At 41.4% G+C, this 19,047-nt stretch overlaps 1 protein-coding gene across 12 annotated transcripts in view; it reads left to right on the plus strand.

The window, feature by feature from the left end:
* Nucleotides 1–19,047, plus strand: part of HERC1 (HECT and RLD domain containing E3 ubiquitin protein ligase family member 1) — a 213,269-nt gene that overhangs the window by 188,563 nt on the left and 5,659 nt on the right. For all 12 annotated transcript variants that reach the window (XM_060005804.1, XM_060005802.1, XM_060005812.1 and 9 more), the window contains 15 exons: nt 2,371–2,436; nt 2,611–2,736; nt 3,602–3,740; nt 4,784–4,965; nt 5,770–5,925; nt 6,628–6,750; nt 7,837–7,939; nt 9,507–9,676; nt 11,053–11,191; nt 13,185–13,354; nt 14,435–14,604; nt 14,888–15,053; nt 16,214–16,290; nt 17,067–17,319; nt 17,816–17,968. In XM_060005804.1, the coding sequence (XP_059861787.1) occupies nt 2,371–2,436; nt 2,611–2,736; nt 3,602–3,740; nt 4,784–4,965; nt 5,770–5,925; nt 6,628–6,750; nt 7,837–7,939; nt 9,507–9,676; nt 11,053–11,191; nt 13,185–13,354; nt 14,435–14,604; nt 14,888–15,053; nt 16,214–16,290; nt 17,067–17,319; nt 17,816–17,968 (2,193 nt within the window). The remainder of the gene's footprint in view (nt 1–2,370; nt 2,437–2,610; nt 2,737–3,601; nt 3,741–4,783; nt 4,966–5,769; nt 5,926–6,627; nt 6,751–7,836; nt 7,940–9,506; nt 9,677–11,052; nt 11,192–13,184; nt 13,355–14,434; nt 14,605–14,887; nt 15,054–16,213; nt 16,291–17,066; nt 17,320–17,815; nt 17,969–19,047) is intronic.

The following is a 19,047-nucleotide window of genomic DNA, read 5'->3' on the forward strand; positions in this document are numbered from 1 at the left end:
CCACCAGAGAGACTCAGGCCTGACACCAGGCTGGAGCACTAAGACCCTGTCAGCCACACGGATCAAAAGCAAAGGGAGAAAAAGAAAAAATAATAGTAATACTAATTTTTTTTAATTATTAAAATAAAAATAATTAAAAAAAGAAGAGAGCAACCAAACCAATAAACAAATCCACCAATGATAACAAGCACTGAAAACTGTACTAAGATAAACATAAAAATCAGAATCCAGTCAGTCGCAGACAGCAAACCCCAAGTCTACAGTTGCTCCCAAAGTGCACCACCTAAATTTTGGGATGATTCGTTGTCTATTCAGGTATTCTCCAGATGCAGGTACATCAAGTTGATTGTGGAGATTTAATCCGCTGCTCCTGAGGCTGCCGGGAGAAATTTCCCTTTCTCCTCTTTGTTCGCACAGCTCCTGGGGTTCAGTTTTGGTTTTGGCCCCGCCTCTGCATGTAGGTTGCCTGAGGGCATCTGTTCCCACCCAGACAGGAGGGGCTTAAAGCAGCAGCTGATTAGCCCGCTCTTCCTCATGCAGGCTGGGGGGAGGGAGGGGTACAGTAGTTATAATTGGAATGTGGGGCGAGCCTGCAGCAGCAGAGGCCAGCATAATATTGCAACAGCCTGAGGTATGCCATGTGTTCTCCCAGAGAAGTTGTCCCTGGATCACAGGACCCTGGCAGTGGCGGGCTGCCCAGGTTCCCGGCATGGGAGGTGTGACCTGTGCTTGCACACAGGTTTCTTGGTGGCTGCAGCAGCAGCGTTAGCATTTCATGCCCGTCTCTGGGGTCCGAGCTGATAGCCACAGCTCGCACCCATCTCTGGAGCTCATTTAGGTGGTGCTTCTGTGGGCAGACAGGGAAGGAATCCCCTCTCCTCGCACACCCCAAAACAGTGGTCTCTTGCCTCTTCAGCAGCTGCAGACTTTTTCCCGGACTCCCTCCCGGGTAGCTGTGGCACACTAGCCCCCTTCAAGCTGTGTTCACGCAGCCAACCCCAGTCCTCTCCCTGGGTTCTGACCTCCGAAGCCTGAAGCCCGAGCCTCAGCTCCCAGTCCCCGCCCGCCCCAGCGGGTGAACAGAGAAGCCTCTCGGGCTGGTGAGTGCTGGTCAGCACCGATCCTCTGTGCGGGAATCTCTCCGCTTTGACCTCTGCACCCCTGTTGCTGCGCTGTCCTCCGTGACTCTGAAGTTTCCCCCTTGCCCACCCCCCTGCCCCGTCTCCGCTAGTGAAGGGGCTTCCTAGTGTGTGGAAACTTTTCCTCCTTCACAGCTCCCCAAGCTGCAGGTTCCATCCCTATTTTTCTGTCTCTGTTTTTTCTTTTGCCCTACCCAGGTATGTGGGGAGTTTCTTGCCTTTTGGGAAGTTTGAGGTCTTCTGCCAGCATTCAGTAGGTGTTCTGTAGGAGTTGTTCCACATGTAGATGTATTTTTGGTGTATTTTTGATGTATTTGTGGGGAGGAAGGTGATCTCCACATCTTACTCCTCTGCCATCTTGAAGGTCCCCCAGTATATATATATTTATAAGTATTTTTTAGCATCTTTTCCTGGTCATCTTTTTAGATTTATTCCAATTATAGATTCTAAATTATTTGGCACTTCAATAATGTTTAAGAGAACATTTTAGTTGTCATTTCTTTCTGATTGTATTTGAAAGCGTCTAGATACAGAAACTGTGATGGAGATAAAATGCCGGGGTAGATAGTGCAGGCCAGCACTTGATCTAACAACCCCTTTACCTAGTTAAGATTTATATAAACAAACATTTGAATATATAAATAAAGATACAGTATAAAAGAGACATGTGAATTGAAGGAAATTATCTAAATATAGAATATTTTAATTAGGAAGTATCCTTCTGAGCCCATTTGCCTCAAATATGTCATTTGTAGATGAGGAAGCTGCAGCCTAGAAAGGTGACCTGCCCACAGCCATACAACGAGATCACGGGGGTGGTGGCTCCTGCAGATGACCTTGTACCTATGGGTGCTCAGAAATGGTTAGCTTTGAATCTCCAATGTGTTCGTGATAGTTGATAATGCAAGTGTTTATAGTAAAGGGAATATTAAAAATCAAGTTTGGCATGATTGTGAAACTGCTCTTAAATTCTCATAATATTACCAAATTCTTTAAGACTCAGTTGTTAAGAACAGATAAATCATTCGCAAAAAGATTTTCTCAAAACGTGACCTGGGAGAAGGGAGGGCTGCATTCTGGTCTTCATGCTGCTTGTAACTGACCATGTGATCTTGGGCTTCTCCTTTCCTATTTAAAAATAAGTGATCATTTTTAAGGCCTCCTAAAAAAAACCCCAAAAAACATAAATATTGATTAAGCAAAATTGACCCTGGTGTTTGCTGTCTTTCAGGATAACAGTAAATGGATTAATGGCATGGATGAACAAATTATGTCTTGGGCAACTTCCAGACCTGAGGTCAGTAAAGATAAAGATAACTGTATGGTGGTTCTTAGTAAATCTTCTGGTTGCAAATGCTTGTGTGTTCGTGTCCTGGTGTCCCCCATAGAGGCTGGTACACACTTAGTACCTAGTACATGCTTGTTTGAATGAATTAATGAATCAAATTTTGACTTGATTGTGGTTTTCTAGGACTGGCACCTGGGAGGTAAATGTGATGTCTACCTGTGGGGTGCTGGCAGGCATGGACAGCTGGCAGAAGCTGGAAGAAATGTAATGGTACCTGCAGCAGCTCCCTCATTCTCACAGGCCCAACAGGTAACTAACAGGGTAAAGAAATGTAGAAGAAACTTGGGAACTGACAATTCTGATTCCCTTGCTGTCAGTAACTTACTGTAGGATAAAGTTTGTCCATTGCATAGTCTATTGTGAGGAATCACCAAAGAAAGTCATGATATATAGTTTGTATATAGCTTCTAAATAAAAGTTTTTTAGAGTTTTTATCAGACTTAGATTTTGTTAATAAGTTTCTAAATTTTTCTTGTTTTCACGTATCATGAATTAACATCATGATGCATTATGCCTGCCCAGCATATATTTATAGAAGTTAAGATATTGGTAATTATTAATTCTCTCTTTGGGGGCCATAAACTTACTGGGATCTTTAACCAGATTTCATTGACACTCCTCCCCTCGTCTAATAATTACTATATTTCTAAACCCTTCTTGAGGCCACTGCTTTCTCTTCCATTCTTCTCTACCTCGGTAAGCCCCAGGATACACTATTCTTTCATGTGTATATCCCCTGCAATTTCTGCTTCTTGTGGCCTCCAGCCAGTCTTTACTATTTTCCCATCAGCCTCTCCTCTTACTTCTTTTATCTATTTTGTTGTTAATGTTATTATTTAAACTCTGCACAGTTGGCTGAAAGCCCTGTAGATAACATGTTTCTAAAGTATCTTAAATCATCAGATGAGCCTCATACATCTCTTGGTTAAGTAAGAGGTTTTATAATAATCAAGGGCTTATAGGAACCCCGTTGTTATGTCAACCCTTCCCCTTTAATGAAAGGATAAAAGAACCGATAAAGGTATCCTAAGTATACATGGAATCATTTTAAATGTTTGCATGATAAAGCTATATAATAAAAGATAATATATTTAATTATGTGTTTTTATACTAGGTTATATGTGGTCAGAATTGTACCTTTGTCATACAGGCCAATGGCACAGTGTTGGCTTGTGGGGAAGGAAGTTATGGCAGATTAGGACAAGGAAATTCAGATGACCTTCATGTGCTGACAGTTATTTCAGCCTTACAAGGTAAAATTATCCTCAGTTAAAAGCTGATCGGAAACTATGGCCTATCTGTAGGAATGTTTGCTTATTATGTTAGAACTCATCTCAAACCTTTGCTAGATAAAGTCATGTAGGGTTTTCACTTATATTTAGATTCTCGTTTAGGGATGTACAACCTTAATTTTCCATATTTTGAGCTGTATTATTTTGCAAGTTACTTATCATAGCCATGCTAGAATTGCTGTGTTAATACACGCTGAAGATTGTAAACAAATTCTTTAAAATTGCAAAACTGTAATTAGGCAACTATTAATAGCAGTAGTAATCATGCATGTACTTCATTAACGTTAAAAATCAATTTATACGGAAATGTGCCTATGTACTAAAGACTTTAAAGGGCATCCCCATCAGAGTGCTCTGTAACTTGGAGAAAGAAAACCTCTGGAAAAACCACTGCACGGACCCCCGGCTTGTTCCTAAAGTTAACTTTTACTGACTCTGAAGCCTACAAAGAGAGCAAATTGAGTTTTTTAAGTAAAAGCATCCAAGTAACATGAGTTCAGAACAAATTCTTGAGTAGCTCTAAGTTCTCTTCCTTCAGATCTTTGTGTGAAGTGCACAACACTAGGGATGGGAGGGCTTGGTTCCTGTTCGGTTCTATTAGATCCTGCCTCGGGTACTTTGCACAAGCTACTAAACCTCTTTGTGACTCAGTTTCCCCAGTTGTAAAAGTGGTGATGATAATATCTGCCTCATAGGATCTGTGTGAAAATAGAAAATGAGCGATCCATGTAAAGCATTTATAGGAGTGGCTAGAACATAATCTTTAGTGACTATAACTGCTCCTATCACCTTTCTCCTCTTCCTTGTCATCATCATTTTATGTGACTGCTCCCAATTTTCTAGGTTATGGCTGCAAATCTGATTTAAAATTAAAGACATTGTTTATATTTCTGAAGTACTGTTGTGGTATTTTTTGATTCTGTGAGATTACTCTGTAGCAGCTTCAAGTAAAGAGGGGACTTTTAACATTCAGCAACTCTTGTTGGGTTTCTGCTCTGTTCCAGGCTTTGTGGTGACCCAGCTGGTGACTTCCTGTGGTTCTGATGGACACTCAATGGCCCTGACTGAAAGTGGTGAGGTCTTTAGCTGGGGAGATGGTGATTATGGCAAACTCGGCCATGGGAACAGCGACAGGCAGCGGCGGCCCAGGCAGATTGAGGCCTTACAGGGAGAAGAAGTGGTGCAGGTCGGACAGAATATGGATAAGTTTATCTTTTTTTTTTTTTAATGTTTATTTATTTATTTATTTGGCTGCGCTGGGTCTTAGTTGTGGCATGCGGGACATAGTTGCGCCTGGATAAGTTTATCTTTGAATGTAAACATACTAGGTGTTGAGTTCTCAAGTTTAGGTAATGAAAAACGGTAGTAAAAATTTATTACCCCATCATAAAAGATCCAGTGTTTTTGGTGGTTCAGAGTCATTCTTGAGTGTCTCAGGAGTTTGAATGGGCTTTGGTGTTAGAATGGACTCCTTTTTCCTGAGCCAGCTGGTTGACCCAGGCCAGGGTGCTTCAGGTCCTTGGAAGAAGTGGGGTTTAACTCCTGCCCCACAGTTCTTGATATAGTGTTAAATGGAAAGCTTTGCTTTCAACCTATCATTATCGTTACAAAGGTTGAGTTCATATACATTTTCTGGAAAATCAATTTGTGATCTAAAATAATATTGTAAAGTTACATAGCACCTTACAGTTTACAAAGAATTTCCCTATTCATTAACTCATATAGTCTAGGTCATCCCTGCGTAGCTGAAGAGTAGCAACACTGCCAAGGTATGCTGTTTAGCTTGGTCTTCCTGAGGATTTTGAGGTAGATCAGACTTGGGGGAGCAGGAGGGCCACTTGGGTGGATAGGACATACTGGTCTTGAAGATCCTGAGTTTTCAGTGAAGTTTACTTAAAGATTATTACTGTATTAATAACCAAAAAGGACTGATTTCTTTCTTAGTATGCCCTCTTGTTAAAATTTTTGTTCTTGTTTGTTCTATTCGTAGATGTCTTGTGGCTTCAAACATTCAGCAGTGGTAACATCAGATGGCAAACTGTTTACCTTTGGGAATGGTGACTACGGTCGTCTGGGTCTTGGAAACACTTCGAACAAAAAACTTCCAGAGAGAGTAACTGCACTGGAGGGGTATCAGATTGGACAGGCATGGAATAAATCAATAATACGTTCTATATGATCATAGTTTCTTGTTTCCCCTATGTGCACTTAGACATTGTCCTTTCAGGAAAACTAGAATCACCACTCGTACTTAACCTGATGTACATTTTGTTTGGCCTAATTGATAAACAAATGGAAGTCTTAATTCAGGATGTGAATATTTTAAAATCCTCTTCATAATACCACTTGATATGAAAGCTTTAAGCAACATAGTAACTCCTCTTCAGTATCCTGGAAGTAGATGGCTGAACTGCAGCATCATTGGTAGCTGCTGCTCTTAAGTAATAATTGTTCCTGACCTGTACATTTTGAGACTCTCTCTTAACAAGAAGATGAGATAAAATATTTTTATCTTTTACTATTTTTATCTTTTATCATTCCTTAGACTGTCTCTGGTGTGAATGAGTATTTTTTAATCATATGTACTTTTTCCTATCTTTTGTGCTCTCTGATTCAGAGTTAGCCACAGATATTTGAAGGATTTTACTTTGAAAAAGGTTGTTTTTTGTTTGTGGACATTAGGAATTTTTTTCTTCATGACACATTTTGGTTAACATATGTAAGGCCCTGAAACCAATAAAAATTTTTGGAAACACAGCCAGATTTTTCACTGAAGTCAAGACAGAGTGTCCCAGAAATGGGTGTTTTAGGTATTGTGATTTGCCTTACCACCCTGTTATTTCTCCAGGTGGCTTGTGGCTTAAACCATACTTTGGCAGTGTCAGCAGATGGCTCCATGGTGTGGGCTTTTGGAGATGGGGACTATGGAAAACTAGGCTTAGGAAATTCCACTGCAAAATCTTCACCTCAGGTCAGTATTGGCTTTAATCTAGAGATTCAGACAACATGGTTTTCTTCTATGTCAGTACCTCTTCTTAGCTGGAAGTAATTTACCTTTAACATTTTTGGTAATTCATAATGAAATTTAGAAGCTTCTTTTGCTTATTCTTAAATTTCCAGCATTCCAGATCTTATTTTAAATAAGTAATTTAAAATAATTAAAATAAGTAATTAATAAGCATTAATTACTAAACTGGATATAAAAATGCTGCAAGGACAAGCATCTGTCTTTGTCATGGGCTGAGTAGTGTAGGACTACCTCCCATGTAGAGAAGAAATAAGTATAAACATATCTCTGGGGTGTCTTATGGAGGGAACCATGAACAATGTTTTGTAACTCTCTGCTTGTGACTGCCATTTCAGCATATTATTACCACTGAATTATACAGGTATGTGCATTTAAAAAGTAATAGGAAATCCAAGTCCATAAACAAATGATTTAGAGGCTTTATTCACATTATAGAAGGTTTCTTGGCTCTTCAGAAGACCTCTTGTGCAATCCTTTTTATGTGGATTTTTCTAACACGTTTAACAAGCAGCATGATTTACAAGTATTCAATTTATATTCAACTCCAGATTCACTATCGTATATAGTCTGTGACATCTTGATAGCTAGACTGGTGAATATCAGCTAGGGATACAAAAAGGAAGGAAATCCTCTCTGGAGAACATATAAAGCAGTTATTGTCACCTCTGAAAGCAGAAAAAATCTAACTGGGAGCAGCCCACGGCTTTACATGGTCTTATGGTGTTCTTTAAACAGCCATAGAATTCTCTTTGGTTTCTGTTGCCCAGAGGAATGTTTCCACTTCACATGGGGTCCTGGGGATTTTAGTTAAACGTCCCCTACCCCCTATAATATTCGCCCAAATTCAGGTAGTTTGCAGAGCAGTATGAGAAAATAACATTTAGGAGTGTGGATATGGCTGAAAACAAGTAAGTGACTATTAGTATTTTTATTGGAAGATAATCCTTGAGTTTATACATGCCAGTAGGCAAATTTGAGTGTTTTATATTTTCCTTTTTAAATTATGTGCCTTACGCTTTTATTTTGCAGAAAGTTGATGTCCTTTGTGGAATTGGAATAAAAAAGGTTGCGTGTGGAACTCAGTTTTCTGTTGCATTGACCAAAGATGGTCATGTGTATACCTTTGGTCAAGGTAGGGCATTTTCCAGGCATTAATTATATTGCTTATTTTGTGCACACATGTATTACAGAAACATTTGCCTTCCAGCTGTATAGAAAGTGCTTAAACTGAGTCATTTTTCATTCTGGGTGATGATTGGCCACACAACCTTCATTCACTAGCTACTTTTCTGCTCCACTTTCATGCTATTTGTTGTAAGGACAAACTCTCCTCCCCATTGATGGCCCCTCGTGCCAGAGCCTTCATTCTTGCCAGAAGAGTTCCTGGCAAAGCCCTTCCCTTCCTCCTCTCTGCTGCCTCTGCCATGCTACCACAAACACTGCCTTGACCACCAGAGCTCCTCGGGATCCTGCCTCACTTCCCAGCCCTTGCAGGGACTGGGGATCCAGGTCTTAGGAATTCACAGGCATTTGGGATTCAGATCTTGAGTAAGTTCAAAATCTACGCATCCACAGTGGGATTGCCTGGCAATATATTCAGCTTTGTAAACGGAACTTCTTTTCAAGTTGTAGTGACCGAAGAATGTGTGAGGAAGAGGGGGGAAGAAGTGAGCTGTGATTGAAGTTTCTAGTCTTGGAAGAACGTGGACGCTGCTGAGGCCGGGGAAGTTGGTTCTGGTGAAAGAGATAAGGAGCTTAGTTTTAGTCATATTGAACTGGGGCCATATACTCTAGACTACATGTATGGAGAAGTCTAGCAAGTTACGGGGGATTTGGATCTGGAACTCCAGGGAGATTGTTTATGGAGATGTAGGTTTGCATAATTCCTAATGGTGTAGTTAAAGCCATATTAATAAGCTCTAAGAAACCCAGGGAGAGAATATGGCATGAAAAAAGTGGAGGGTAAAACTCTAGGGAATGTGAGTAAAGGGCAGGTGAACATGGGAGAGCTGGCTTTGAAGGGAGTGGAGAGAGAGGTAGTTGGGGAGCCAGGACAGTGCAGAGTCTCTGAGGGGCAGAAGGAGCTGAGGCCACATTATCAGAAGGTAAAGTGGAGCTCCATGGGCTAGAGCTGGAGAAGAGGCTGCTGCAGTGTAGGCAGTTAGGAGCTATTCATGGCTTTTGAGAGTACAGTTTCAGTGCAGTGGTGAGAATGCAAGTTAGGCTGCAGAAGGTGGCCAAGCCAAACAGGCCTACAGCATGTGAAGCACCAGGGACTGGCCTGCACTTCGTAGAAGTTTGGCAGCAAAGAGAAGGGGAGAGGTTGGCTGGAAATGTGAGGACAGGACAGGTTGCATGATGTCTTTTCTTAGAATGCAAGAACTTTAGGGCCTCTGTGAATTACGTGCCAGTCCTCTCAAGTATGAGGATGCTAGAGGTGCCTCTTGGTTTGAAATAAGCTACAAATTTTAAATTAAATTTTATTTATTTTTATGAAAAAGGAGATCGTGACATTTTGCAAAGAAACAGTTTTAAACTTTATTCGCTCAGAATCCGGTATACCTTACTGGCAAAGCAGCTTTTGCCCCAGTGAGTTATGTATGTCATTGCCGTACCACCATAGACATTAAATGACTCATCAGGAAATGTAAAAGGACTGTGGTGTGCCGTCCATAAATGTCCTCTTGCTATTTTTTCAGATCGCTTGATAGGCTTGCCAGAAGGGCGTGCTCGCAATCACAATCGACCGCAGCAAATCCCTGTCCTGGCTGGAGTGGTCATCGAAGATGTGGCCGTTGGAGCTGAACACACACTTGCTTTGGCATCAACTGGAGATGTGTATGCCTGGGGGAGCAATTCAGAGGGGCAGGTACATATTTATCTCGCTTGCTGCTCTGTCATGTTCTAGAAATCTGACAGCATTCTTCATTTGGCAAAGGGATAAGCTAGAAACTCGGCATATCTACACAAGACCTCAAGCACGTCACTTTGCTGTGGGGCTGATTATCTGGAGTCCAGTTGTGCCTCTCTGTCTCTTGATGATGGTCTAGTAAGTGTTATATCATGGTTTAAAAAAAATCTGGCAGTACAGTAAAGTGGTTAAGGGGATTCGCTGAATATATATGTGCCTACACACACTGAGAAGTGCCTAGCACATAGTAAACAGCACTTTATAAGTATTCAGTATTTGCTACTATCACGATTAATCATCATTTTCACTACAGTAATAAAAGAGGTTAGGTACTAGGAGTATCAGTTGATCTGGAAAATGGAAAGGATGAAACAATACTTCTATATTTTATAATATGACAGTATACAAAGTATGTTTGTGTATGTTCAGGAAGTCTTGTCACTCCCATTACGTAGAGTAGTAAACTGAGCCTGTAAGAGGTTGAGAAAAGACTCAAGAGGTTGATGTGTTCAGCCTATCCTGTATGTGGAGAAGGGACACACTTTGGTGGGGCAGGTCTGAGATACCTGCTACTACAGTGGCTTTCAGCTCCACATGCGAACGACATCTCCTTCCTCTGTAAATCCTCTCTACGTCTAGCTGCCCCTAGAGCCAACGACCCTCAAGTTCAAGGTCCAGTGTTATTCACAGTAGCTCTGTGGTGTCCTCATCACTATATTAACAGATGGGGAAGCTGCTCAACAGTGTGGTTGCACATTATCTTAATGAGAAGAGAGTTGATGTTGAGACACCTTTGGAAGGTCCCTGGCAGGGCCTTGACGTGATCCTGCCTGATGATGTTGAGGTGCTCAGCCACTGAAACACTGGGTGTCCTAGTCGGACCCCAAGAACAGAGATCCGGAGTTGAGAATCTGCTTCTATGTATGTTTTTATAATTGTTTATTTACTGTTACACAGACAGTCCATGTTAAAAGTCAAGAAATCAGTGTGTTCTAAGTAAAAGCTCTATAGATCATTCTGTTTTTTTTTTTTTTTTAACTTGCCAAGAATTTATTTCCTCTCTAGAAGTGGAGTTCAAAGATGTTTTCAGTCATTAAGACTCGTCTGCTAGATTTGGAATGGCCTTGTTACAGCTTAGTTTTTAGGAGACAGTATAAGCTATGAGGATCACTCTGATAGAGAAAATCAGAATTAATTTCATTATTTTGATGCCATTGCTTGGTACAGATAGTAACTTATTTATATCTGCTACCATCCAAGACAAAAATTATCATCTTGACTTCCTCTCTTCCTCTTTCTAATTGAATCTCTGTGTATTTGCAATTTATTTCCAGCTTGGCTTAGGCCACACCAACCACGTTCGAGAACCAACCCTGGTAACAGTTCTGCAAGGGAAAAACGTTCGGCAGATCTCGGCCGGTCGCTGCCACAGTGCTGCGTGGACAGCGCCACCTGTCCCGCCAAGAGCACCAGGTGAGGGATGAAATATCCATGCTCCTGCAGCCTCTCTTTCAGCAGTCCCCAGCTGCACTGTTTGCTTGCCAGCTTCACACTGCATCCAGGCACCATTCTGAAACCATCAAACCTTCCCCCACACAACCAAAGCACTCTTTGTACTACAGTACTGCAAATACTTTCAGAGCAGGCGATTCTCCTGCAGACTTCATTACATAGCAGTCCCTCTCTGCTCCCCAAAAGAAGAAAATGTATCACTTAGGCAAGCAAAATTTATAATTTTGGAATAGCAATAAAGTATTTTTTATATATAGTAGTGATGAACTGTAGCTTTCTAAGCCATGCTGTTAAGGAATAAAGGTGAAAAGCCCGGAGACCACTTGTCAACTTCTTCACCCTAGTCAGCCATTTGAAACATGATGTTGTCTATACATTGGCACAGCAGAAAAACAAAAAAAAATTGTTGCCATTTTACTCCAGTGTATACAGCAGGACTGATGGGCTGTTTCTACCTTTTGTGTGTTTTGCTTTTAATTTATTATGAAATCCTCATAGGTCTACAAAAAGATATAAAGGAAATAAAATGCGTATTTGTGTACCTAACACCCTACTGTGTACTCTCCCTGATCGGATCCATCTTTTGTTCCCCACAAATGTAACCATTGCCTTAAGTATGATACTTACCCTTATGCATTTCTTCATATTTGGTCTATTTCTTTCCTAGGCCCTCAAGTCCTTTCTAAAACCATCCTCTGGTATCTGAGGCACTAGAACTTCCCTGAAGTGACCTTGTGCCTGAGAGCTCCATATTCTCATCCCTTTTTGTGAAGCCCTCTACTTTTAGCCACAGGTCCTTGGGAAAGACTCCCCATAGAGATTGTTTTCTCTTACATACCCTGAGAGAGCAAGGTAGGACTGCCAAGTAGATTCCAAACAAGCAAGAGATGGTTTCTGGTTAACAGAGCCCAGAATGAGCAGCGCTGCCGGCCCACTGACAGTTTCAGGTACTCAGGGGCCTCTTTAGCTTCCAGTGGGATTTCCCTTCCACTTCAGGACAGAGACCATACAGCATGGTGGCTGAAGGTTCAGACTCAGGAACCACATTGCTCAGGTTCAATCCTGGCTCCTCCACTTAGGAGCTGAGTGACCCTGAGGCTCAGTTTCCTTGTCTGCAAAGCAAGGGTAGTAATAGCACCTATTGTAAAGAACTGTAGGAGTAAATGAATCAATTCATGTGAAGCTCTTAGAACAGTGCCAGGCACGTAAAAGTACTCAATAAATGTTAGCTTTAACTAATAGTAGGGAAATACCTCTGAGAATTGAGCTGTACAAATCTTTATTTGCAGGAAACTCAAATAAGCTGAGTATCTTATTCTTAGTCTTTTGTGTGTTTCTATAAGATGATAACCATGGATACAGTCCTTGTCGTTTCTGCTCTTCAGAGCTCTTATCCTTGCAGTATAAAGCCTTCCTGAATCATCTACTCCTATCTTTCATTCTGTCATGTTCACTTTCTGTCAGATCCCTAGTAAGTGTGGGAGGTGGCTCTGCTGAGTTGCCCATTTCCATTTTCAGAACTGCCTACCTGGTCCTGGCCCACACCTTGTGTTATTATGAAGATGACAGTTGTTGAATATGAAAGAATGAATTTGGATTTTATTGTTTGGAGTTTTTTTGTGCAGGAACTGTTTTAAGTCCCATAGTTAAATGGGTAACTAAATTAAAGGAGAAAAAAAAAAAAGCAAGTTTCCATAATGATAAATTAAAAAGATGTTTTACAAACCAACACTGGTGCATCAAAAGATTAAGATGAATGGATGGTGAATAGAGGAATTGATAAATAAGTGATAAAGCATATATAGCAAAATATTAATTTTAGTATTTAAGTGGTGGGAATGGGTGTTCATTATATACTTGGCAACTTCCATGTGTGTTTGAAATTGTTCAAAACACTAAACATGATGAAAACAATGCATTTTCCTTTACAAGTGTGCATTTGTGTTCTGGGCAGGTGTGTCGGTGCCTCTGCAGCTGGGCCTGCCCGATGCAGTGCCCCCCCAGTATGGGGCGCTGAGGGAGGTGAGCATTCACACCGCGAGGGCCAGGCTCCGGCTGCTTTACCACTTCTCTGACCTCATGTACTCATCCTGGAGGCTGCTGAACCTCAGCCCCAACAATCAGGTAAAACGGTGGCTTGGAAAGCAGTGCCTGTGATGTGCTTACCAGGTCCCAGGGCCTCTTTCTCAGCCTTCAGAAAATTCTTGCGTAGCTAATGCTTTTTACTCTCAGCCCCCAAGAGATGTAGAAAAGGCACCAGTTCTGTTCCCCTTTTATTGCTGGGTTAAGGACAGTCCAGATATAGGTTATCAAGCTGTTGAACACGCAGTGGTCTTCCTTCTGTGTTTCGGTTTGTCCAAAGTTCAAGGAAGTATGAATGGCTAAAGGCTAAGCATGTATTTTCTACGAACTCCAGAATATGATTTTAAAACTTAAGCACACAAAGGTGTTAGCACCACAGTCAAGGTGCTTATGTAAGTGAGTCTGAGAAATTTTGGAGACTTCTTGCTCTCCTTACAGATGAGCTTACAAATGAGCATACCCTGTGGAGGGATAGGTGGGGGAGAGAAAGTAAATGTGGCTGATTTGCTTGTCTTTGTAGAACAGTCTGATAATTTAGGAAGAAAGCAAGCTGGCTGTTTGTTTGTTTGTTTGATGTGTAGGCATGCCTGCCAAAATGTGTGTTAGTTTGTCAAACTGTTAGTCAAAAATCCTTTGGGTAACCAGTCATGGCATATGAGAGGTTTGAGAAATCATTGTTAGAAATAGATAATCAACCAGGCAACAGAATACTGTGCGGCACTAAGCAAGAGTGTTAGCAACCTGTTGTAATTAGTGAGAGAAATGTTTATGGTGTAAAGTGAGGTGAGAAAAGCAGTAGAAAACTGAATAAATAGTATGATCTCGAAAATGTGAAAAGGAAGGAACCTGGAAGGAAATAGATGAAAGCGTTAATGGGGCCGCCTCCATATGATAGGATTATGGATGATTTTATTTGTGTGCTTGTGTGTGTGTCCTTTTCTGTATCTTCTAGGTTTTTAAAAATAATAATCATACTTTACCAGAAAAAATATTTTGAAAAGGTTGCTAATAATGGCTAATACCCAGATTTATGCTTTTGAAGTGCATTTGTAAAAGTGAGATGTGTTATTTCTTTTAAGCCTTAGATTGTACCATTTCTGCTAAGCTTACTTTCTGTTACAGAATAGTACGTCTCATTATAATGCTGGAACATGGGGCATCGTGCAGGGACAGCTCCGACCTTTGTTAGCCCCAAGAGTCTACACCCTCCCAATGGTGCGCTCTATAGGAAAAACCATGGTTCAAGGCAAAAACTATGGACCTCAAATTACTGTAAAGAGGATATCAACCAGGTTAGCATATTATGTATATGTGTATATGTTTCATTAACTAGCATTTTGTGAGGTGGACTTACTACTAACTGATCTCTGTGAGGAAGCCTTAGCTTCCTCATTTGTAAAGTAGGATAGTAATAGTATTTTACATCAGTACCCAGTGTGGTTACAGTGGGCCCAGCACAGTGTTTGGCTGTTGTTAAGCTGGCCTGTTCATTCACTGGTGGGAAAATATCTTCAAGTGACTTTTGTGGTGATTTGAGAGCATTGTATTTCATTATGTTTTCCCTTTATTTTAAAGAGGAAGGAAGTGTAAGCCCATCTTTGTTCAAATAGCAAGACAAGTAGTTAAACTGAATGCATCAGACCTCCGTCTGCCATCCCGAGCCTGGAAAGTTAAGCTGGTTGGAGAAGGGGCTGATGATGCTGGAGGCGTGTTCGATGACACGATCACAGAGATGTGCCAGGTATATTCATGCAGTGTCCCCTGCTGAGTTGTCCACTCAGGTGGTGGCTGTTTTACTGTTTCCAGTGATTACTCTGGCATGTTTTTATAAATGTAAGCAAGGATGCATTTGTAATCCTTACGTAAAGTTATGCTGTTAATGATGTATAGGCGAATTACCGCAAAGGTTTGTGAAATGCTTTGTGAAGATACCTTACTGAGTAAGTGCCAGTGCTTCGCCATCTACCAATGACTCACCATCTGTTGTGCTGTGTAACACTGGCAGAGGAAACAATGACACATATTTACACTTATGTAACAGACAAATCCAGGACCACCCATGTGCTCCCATTTATTTTGGTGCTTTTAGAACAAAGTAGAACTGCCAGGCTACTGGCAGAAATTAGAAAAACAAGGCTTAAGATTTTGAACCAGGGCTTCCCTGGTGGCGCACTGGTTAAGAATCTGCCTGCCAATGCAGGGGACATGGGTTCGAGCCCTGGTCTGGGAAGATCCCACATGCCACGGAGCAACTAAGCCCGTGCACCACAACTACTCAGCATGCACTCTAGGGCCTGCGAGCCACAACTACTGAGCCCACGTGCCGCAGCTGCTGAAGCCTGTGTTCTCTAGGGCCTGTGTGCCGCAACTACTGAGCCCACGTGCTGCAACTACTGAAGCCTGCACGCCTAGAGCCCGTGCTCCGCGAGAAGAGAAGCCACACAATAAGAAGCCCGTGCACAGCAACGAAGGCCCATGGCGGCCAAAAATTAATTAATTAATTAAAAAGAGTTTGAACCAGTTCATATTTTAAGATCTACAGTGGCAGCTTTGCTTCCAGATCAGCTCTGACCCTTCCAGCTTTGCCTAGTATCAGGATTTTTCTGATAAATCCTGTAATCATTTACTAAGTTTATTTGAATATCACTGTACTCTGCTCACAGATACCCCAACTCGTGCCCTGGATTGACTTTTTCATCTTAGTTCTGCACATGGGGGAGCCTCCTAAATTCATTTTAAATTACAACCACAAAAATAATTATAGAGATGGCTGGTTGTCATATAGCATTGTAAATTCCTCAATATTCTCTTTTCAGTATGATTTTTTTTAATGTTAATTGTTTCGTTTTCTTGATGCATTTGATTGTCATTTCTAAGAAATTGTTTTTCTTTCTTCTACAGGAACTTGAAACTGGTATTGTTGACCTTCTTATACCCTCTCCCAATGCTACTGCAGAAGTGGGTTACAATAGAGACAGGTAAGGGCAGTCAGCAAGTGTTATTGAATGTCTATAATAATAACTCAAATTTATTGAGTGCTTACTATATGCCAGGCACTGTACTAAGTGTTTTACATGGATTATCCCATTGAATCCTCATGATAGATCTAAGGAGTAGGAACTGCTACTGTTCTCTTTTCACACATAGGAAAGACACTTACATCATGACTTGTTATTTATTATGAGATCAACTCAATGATAATATAGAGGGTTAGAGGAAGTGCAGACTTGATATTGAAACCAGACTTCTTTTGTGTTTCTGAAGGCCTACATGGCCTTCCCTCAACGAATTAAAATTCATTGAAAACCTTTGATATGCTGTCCAATCACAGCAGTTAGTATTTGCAATTATGTATTATTCCTTTATTTGTCGAAGTTTGAATTTTGGATCCTGCTTCATGGACTTGTAAATGATAAATGAAATGATTTTAGGAAATAGGGCACCCTTGAGCAGGTAGCTTAAGGACTGATAGATCATTCACTTACCCTCTTATGGTTCTTCTAAAAATAATTCAAAATATGGTCCCTGTGCTGTCCAGAACAATAGCGATAGGCCATATGTGGCTACTGAGCGCCTGAAATGTGGTTATAGGAGCTGAATTTTAGATTTTATTGAATTAATTTAAATAGCCACATGCGGCTAATGACTGCCATATTGGACAGCACAGGTCTAGACTAATGCTATAGCCGTTTGATAACTTATTTCTAATAAAAATGAGGACAGCCTTGTTGAAATAGTTCCTTTAATTCTGCAGGTTCCTTTTTAACCCTTCTGCCTGCCTCGATGAACACTTAATGCAGTTTAAGTTCTTGGGAATTTTAATGGGGGTTGCCATTCGCACAAAGAAGCCTCTGGACCTCCACTTAGCCCCTCTGGTGTGGAAGCAGCTGTGCTGCGTCCCACTCACCCTGGAAGACCTGGAGGAGGTGGATCTGCTCTACGTGCAGACTCTCAACAGCATTCTTCACATTGAAGACAGTGGGATTACCGAGGAGAGTTTCCATGAGGTAAATAAGTCCTGCCTGGTTCATGTTTCTGTTGGTGTTGACTAGAATTTTTCTGTGTAAAGCTCAGGTATGGCCTTCCATTTGCTGTCTGGCTGACCCATGCCATATGCCGTTGCTGCGCTTAGGAGCTCAACCCAGCAGTTTAAATAACTGCTAAGAGAGTCAGCTCCAGCACCCAGCTTCTGCTCCTTCCCCTTTAATCCATTCTCTGCCTGCTAGAGTGAAGGACAGAGAGAACCCAGGTGGAGAGGAGGCCTGGGATGACCAGAGTTCATCAAACCTGATTTGGAGGCAGAGAGATTCAACCTCATTTTTAATTACAACCAGATGAGTCAGCACCCTCTGCTGATCAAGTAGCCTGATCAGTTATCTCAGTTGCCTTGTTTTCAGCCTTAAAATTTTTGATATTGTTAATGTTTTTCTGTATTTGTGTGTAACATACTTTTTGTGGTCATTTCTACCATGGAGTAAAAATTCTTTTTTCTTCTATTCTCAGATGATTCCTCTTGATTCTTTTGTTGGCCAGAGCGCTGATGGCAAAATGGTTCCTATAATCCCTGGTGGAAATAGTATCCCACTCACGTTTTCTAATAGGAAGGAGTATGTGGAGAGGGCCATTGAATATCGACTTCATGAAATGGACCGACAGGTGAGATGAAACATTTTGGGAGGTGCATATGAATGTTTGCATTTGTCTCCAAGCAGGAGCTGTCTGGTTTTTGCTGAATTTTGGCATATGAATTCACTGTGTTGATTAATCAGCATCTATTGGGTTGGCCAAAAAGTTCGTTCGGGTTTTTCCATAAGATGTTATGGAAGACTTTTTGGCCAACCCAATATATTTCAGTCCCTTTTCAGAGACTTTTCAGGCGTAATCTCAGGGCCTGCTGTCTCCTCACTCAAGGCCTTAGGTGAGCCCTGAATTGGTCACTGGTAGGATTGAGGCCAAGCCCTCCCCCAGGCCTTCAGAGCCTGCCTTCTCACTCTCACTCTTCCTCTGTCCTGTTTGTCTTCATTTCTTACTGCCCCCCAACCCAGTGTCCCACTCCAGCTTGGTCAGTCGGGGTCCATGTGAATGAACCCATAAACACTGGCCTTGCAATCCCACGTGAGTGCTTCTTTCCCCCTCCTGCTGCATGCAGTCCTTCAGGCCCCAGCTGAGAATGCATCTCCTTCCTCTCTGGACAGACTTGCCTCCAGGTCTGTACATATCTTCCTTGTTACCTAGAAATTCCTCAAGATATCACATACTTCTGTGTTGTGGTCTAAGAATTAGGCAGAGTTTGGGTCTTTTTTCTTCAATTAGTGTGTGAGACATTGAATGAAAAATGTATTTCGTATATATAACTTATATAGTCTTGTTCTATGCTGATATGTAGTAAGCATTTAATAAATGATGGGAGTATGGTGAGTGACCACAGAAATGAATATTGTGTCCAGAAGTGGTGGTTTTGGTTATACAATCCTTCATAGCCACTTCAGTAATACCTTATTTGCAGAATGTGTTGGATTCTTCTCAGGAGCTAGATGCAGGCTCTGAGGCTGTGTAGTAATTTGAAGTGTATATATTCTACACCCTTCACTCCCGGTTCCTTCTTTGACTCTGACTTTGGGCCAAGTCCAGTCAGAAAACTATACCCTTTAGCTTAGTAAGGGTGGATCCTGTCAGCAATGTTGTTTACACAGCCAGGGCTTAGGGTTTGTCTCTAGTTCTTGAATATGTTTACT

Source organism: Delphinus delphis, chromosome 2, assembly GCF_949987515.2.
Source record: "Delphinus delphis chromosome 2, mDelDel1.2, whole genome shotgun sequence".
In the NCBI taxonomy this organism is placed as follows: domain Eukaryota; kingdom Metazoa; phylum Chordata; class Mammalia; order Artiodactyla; family Delphinidae; genus Delphinus; species Delphinus delphis.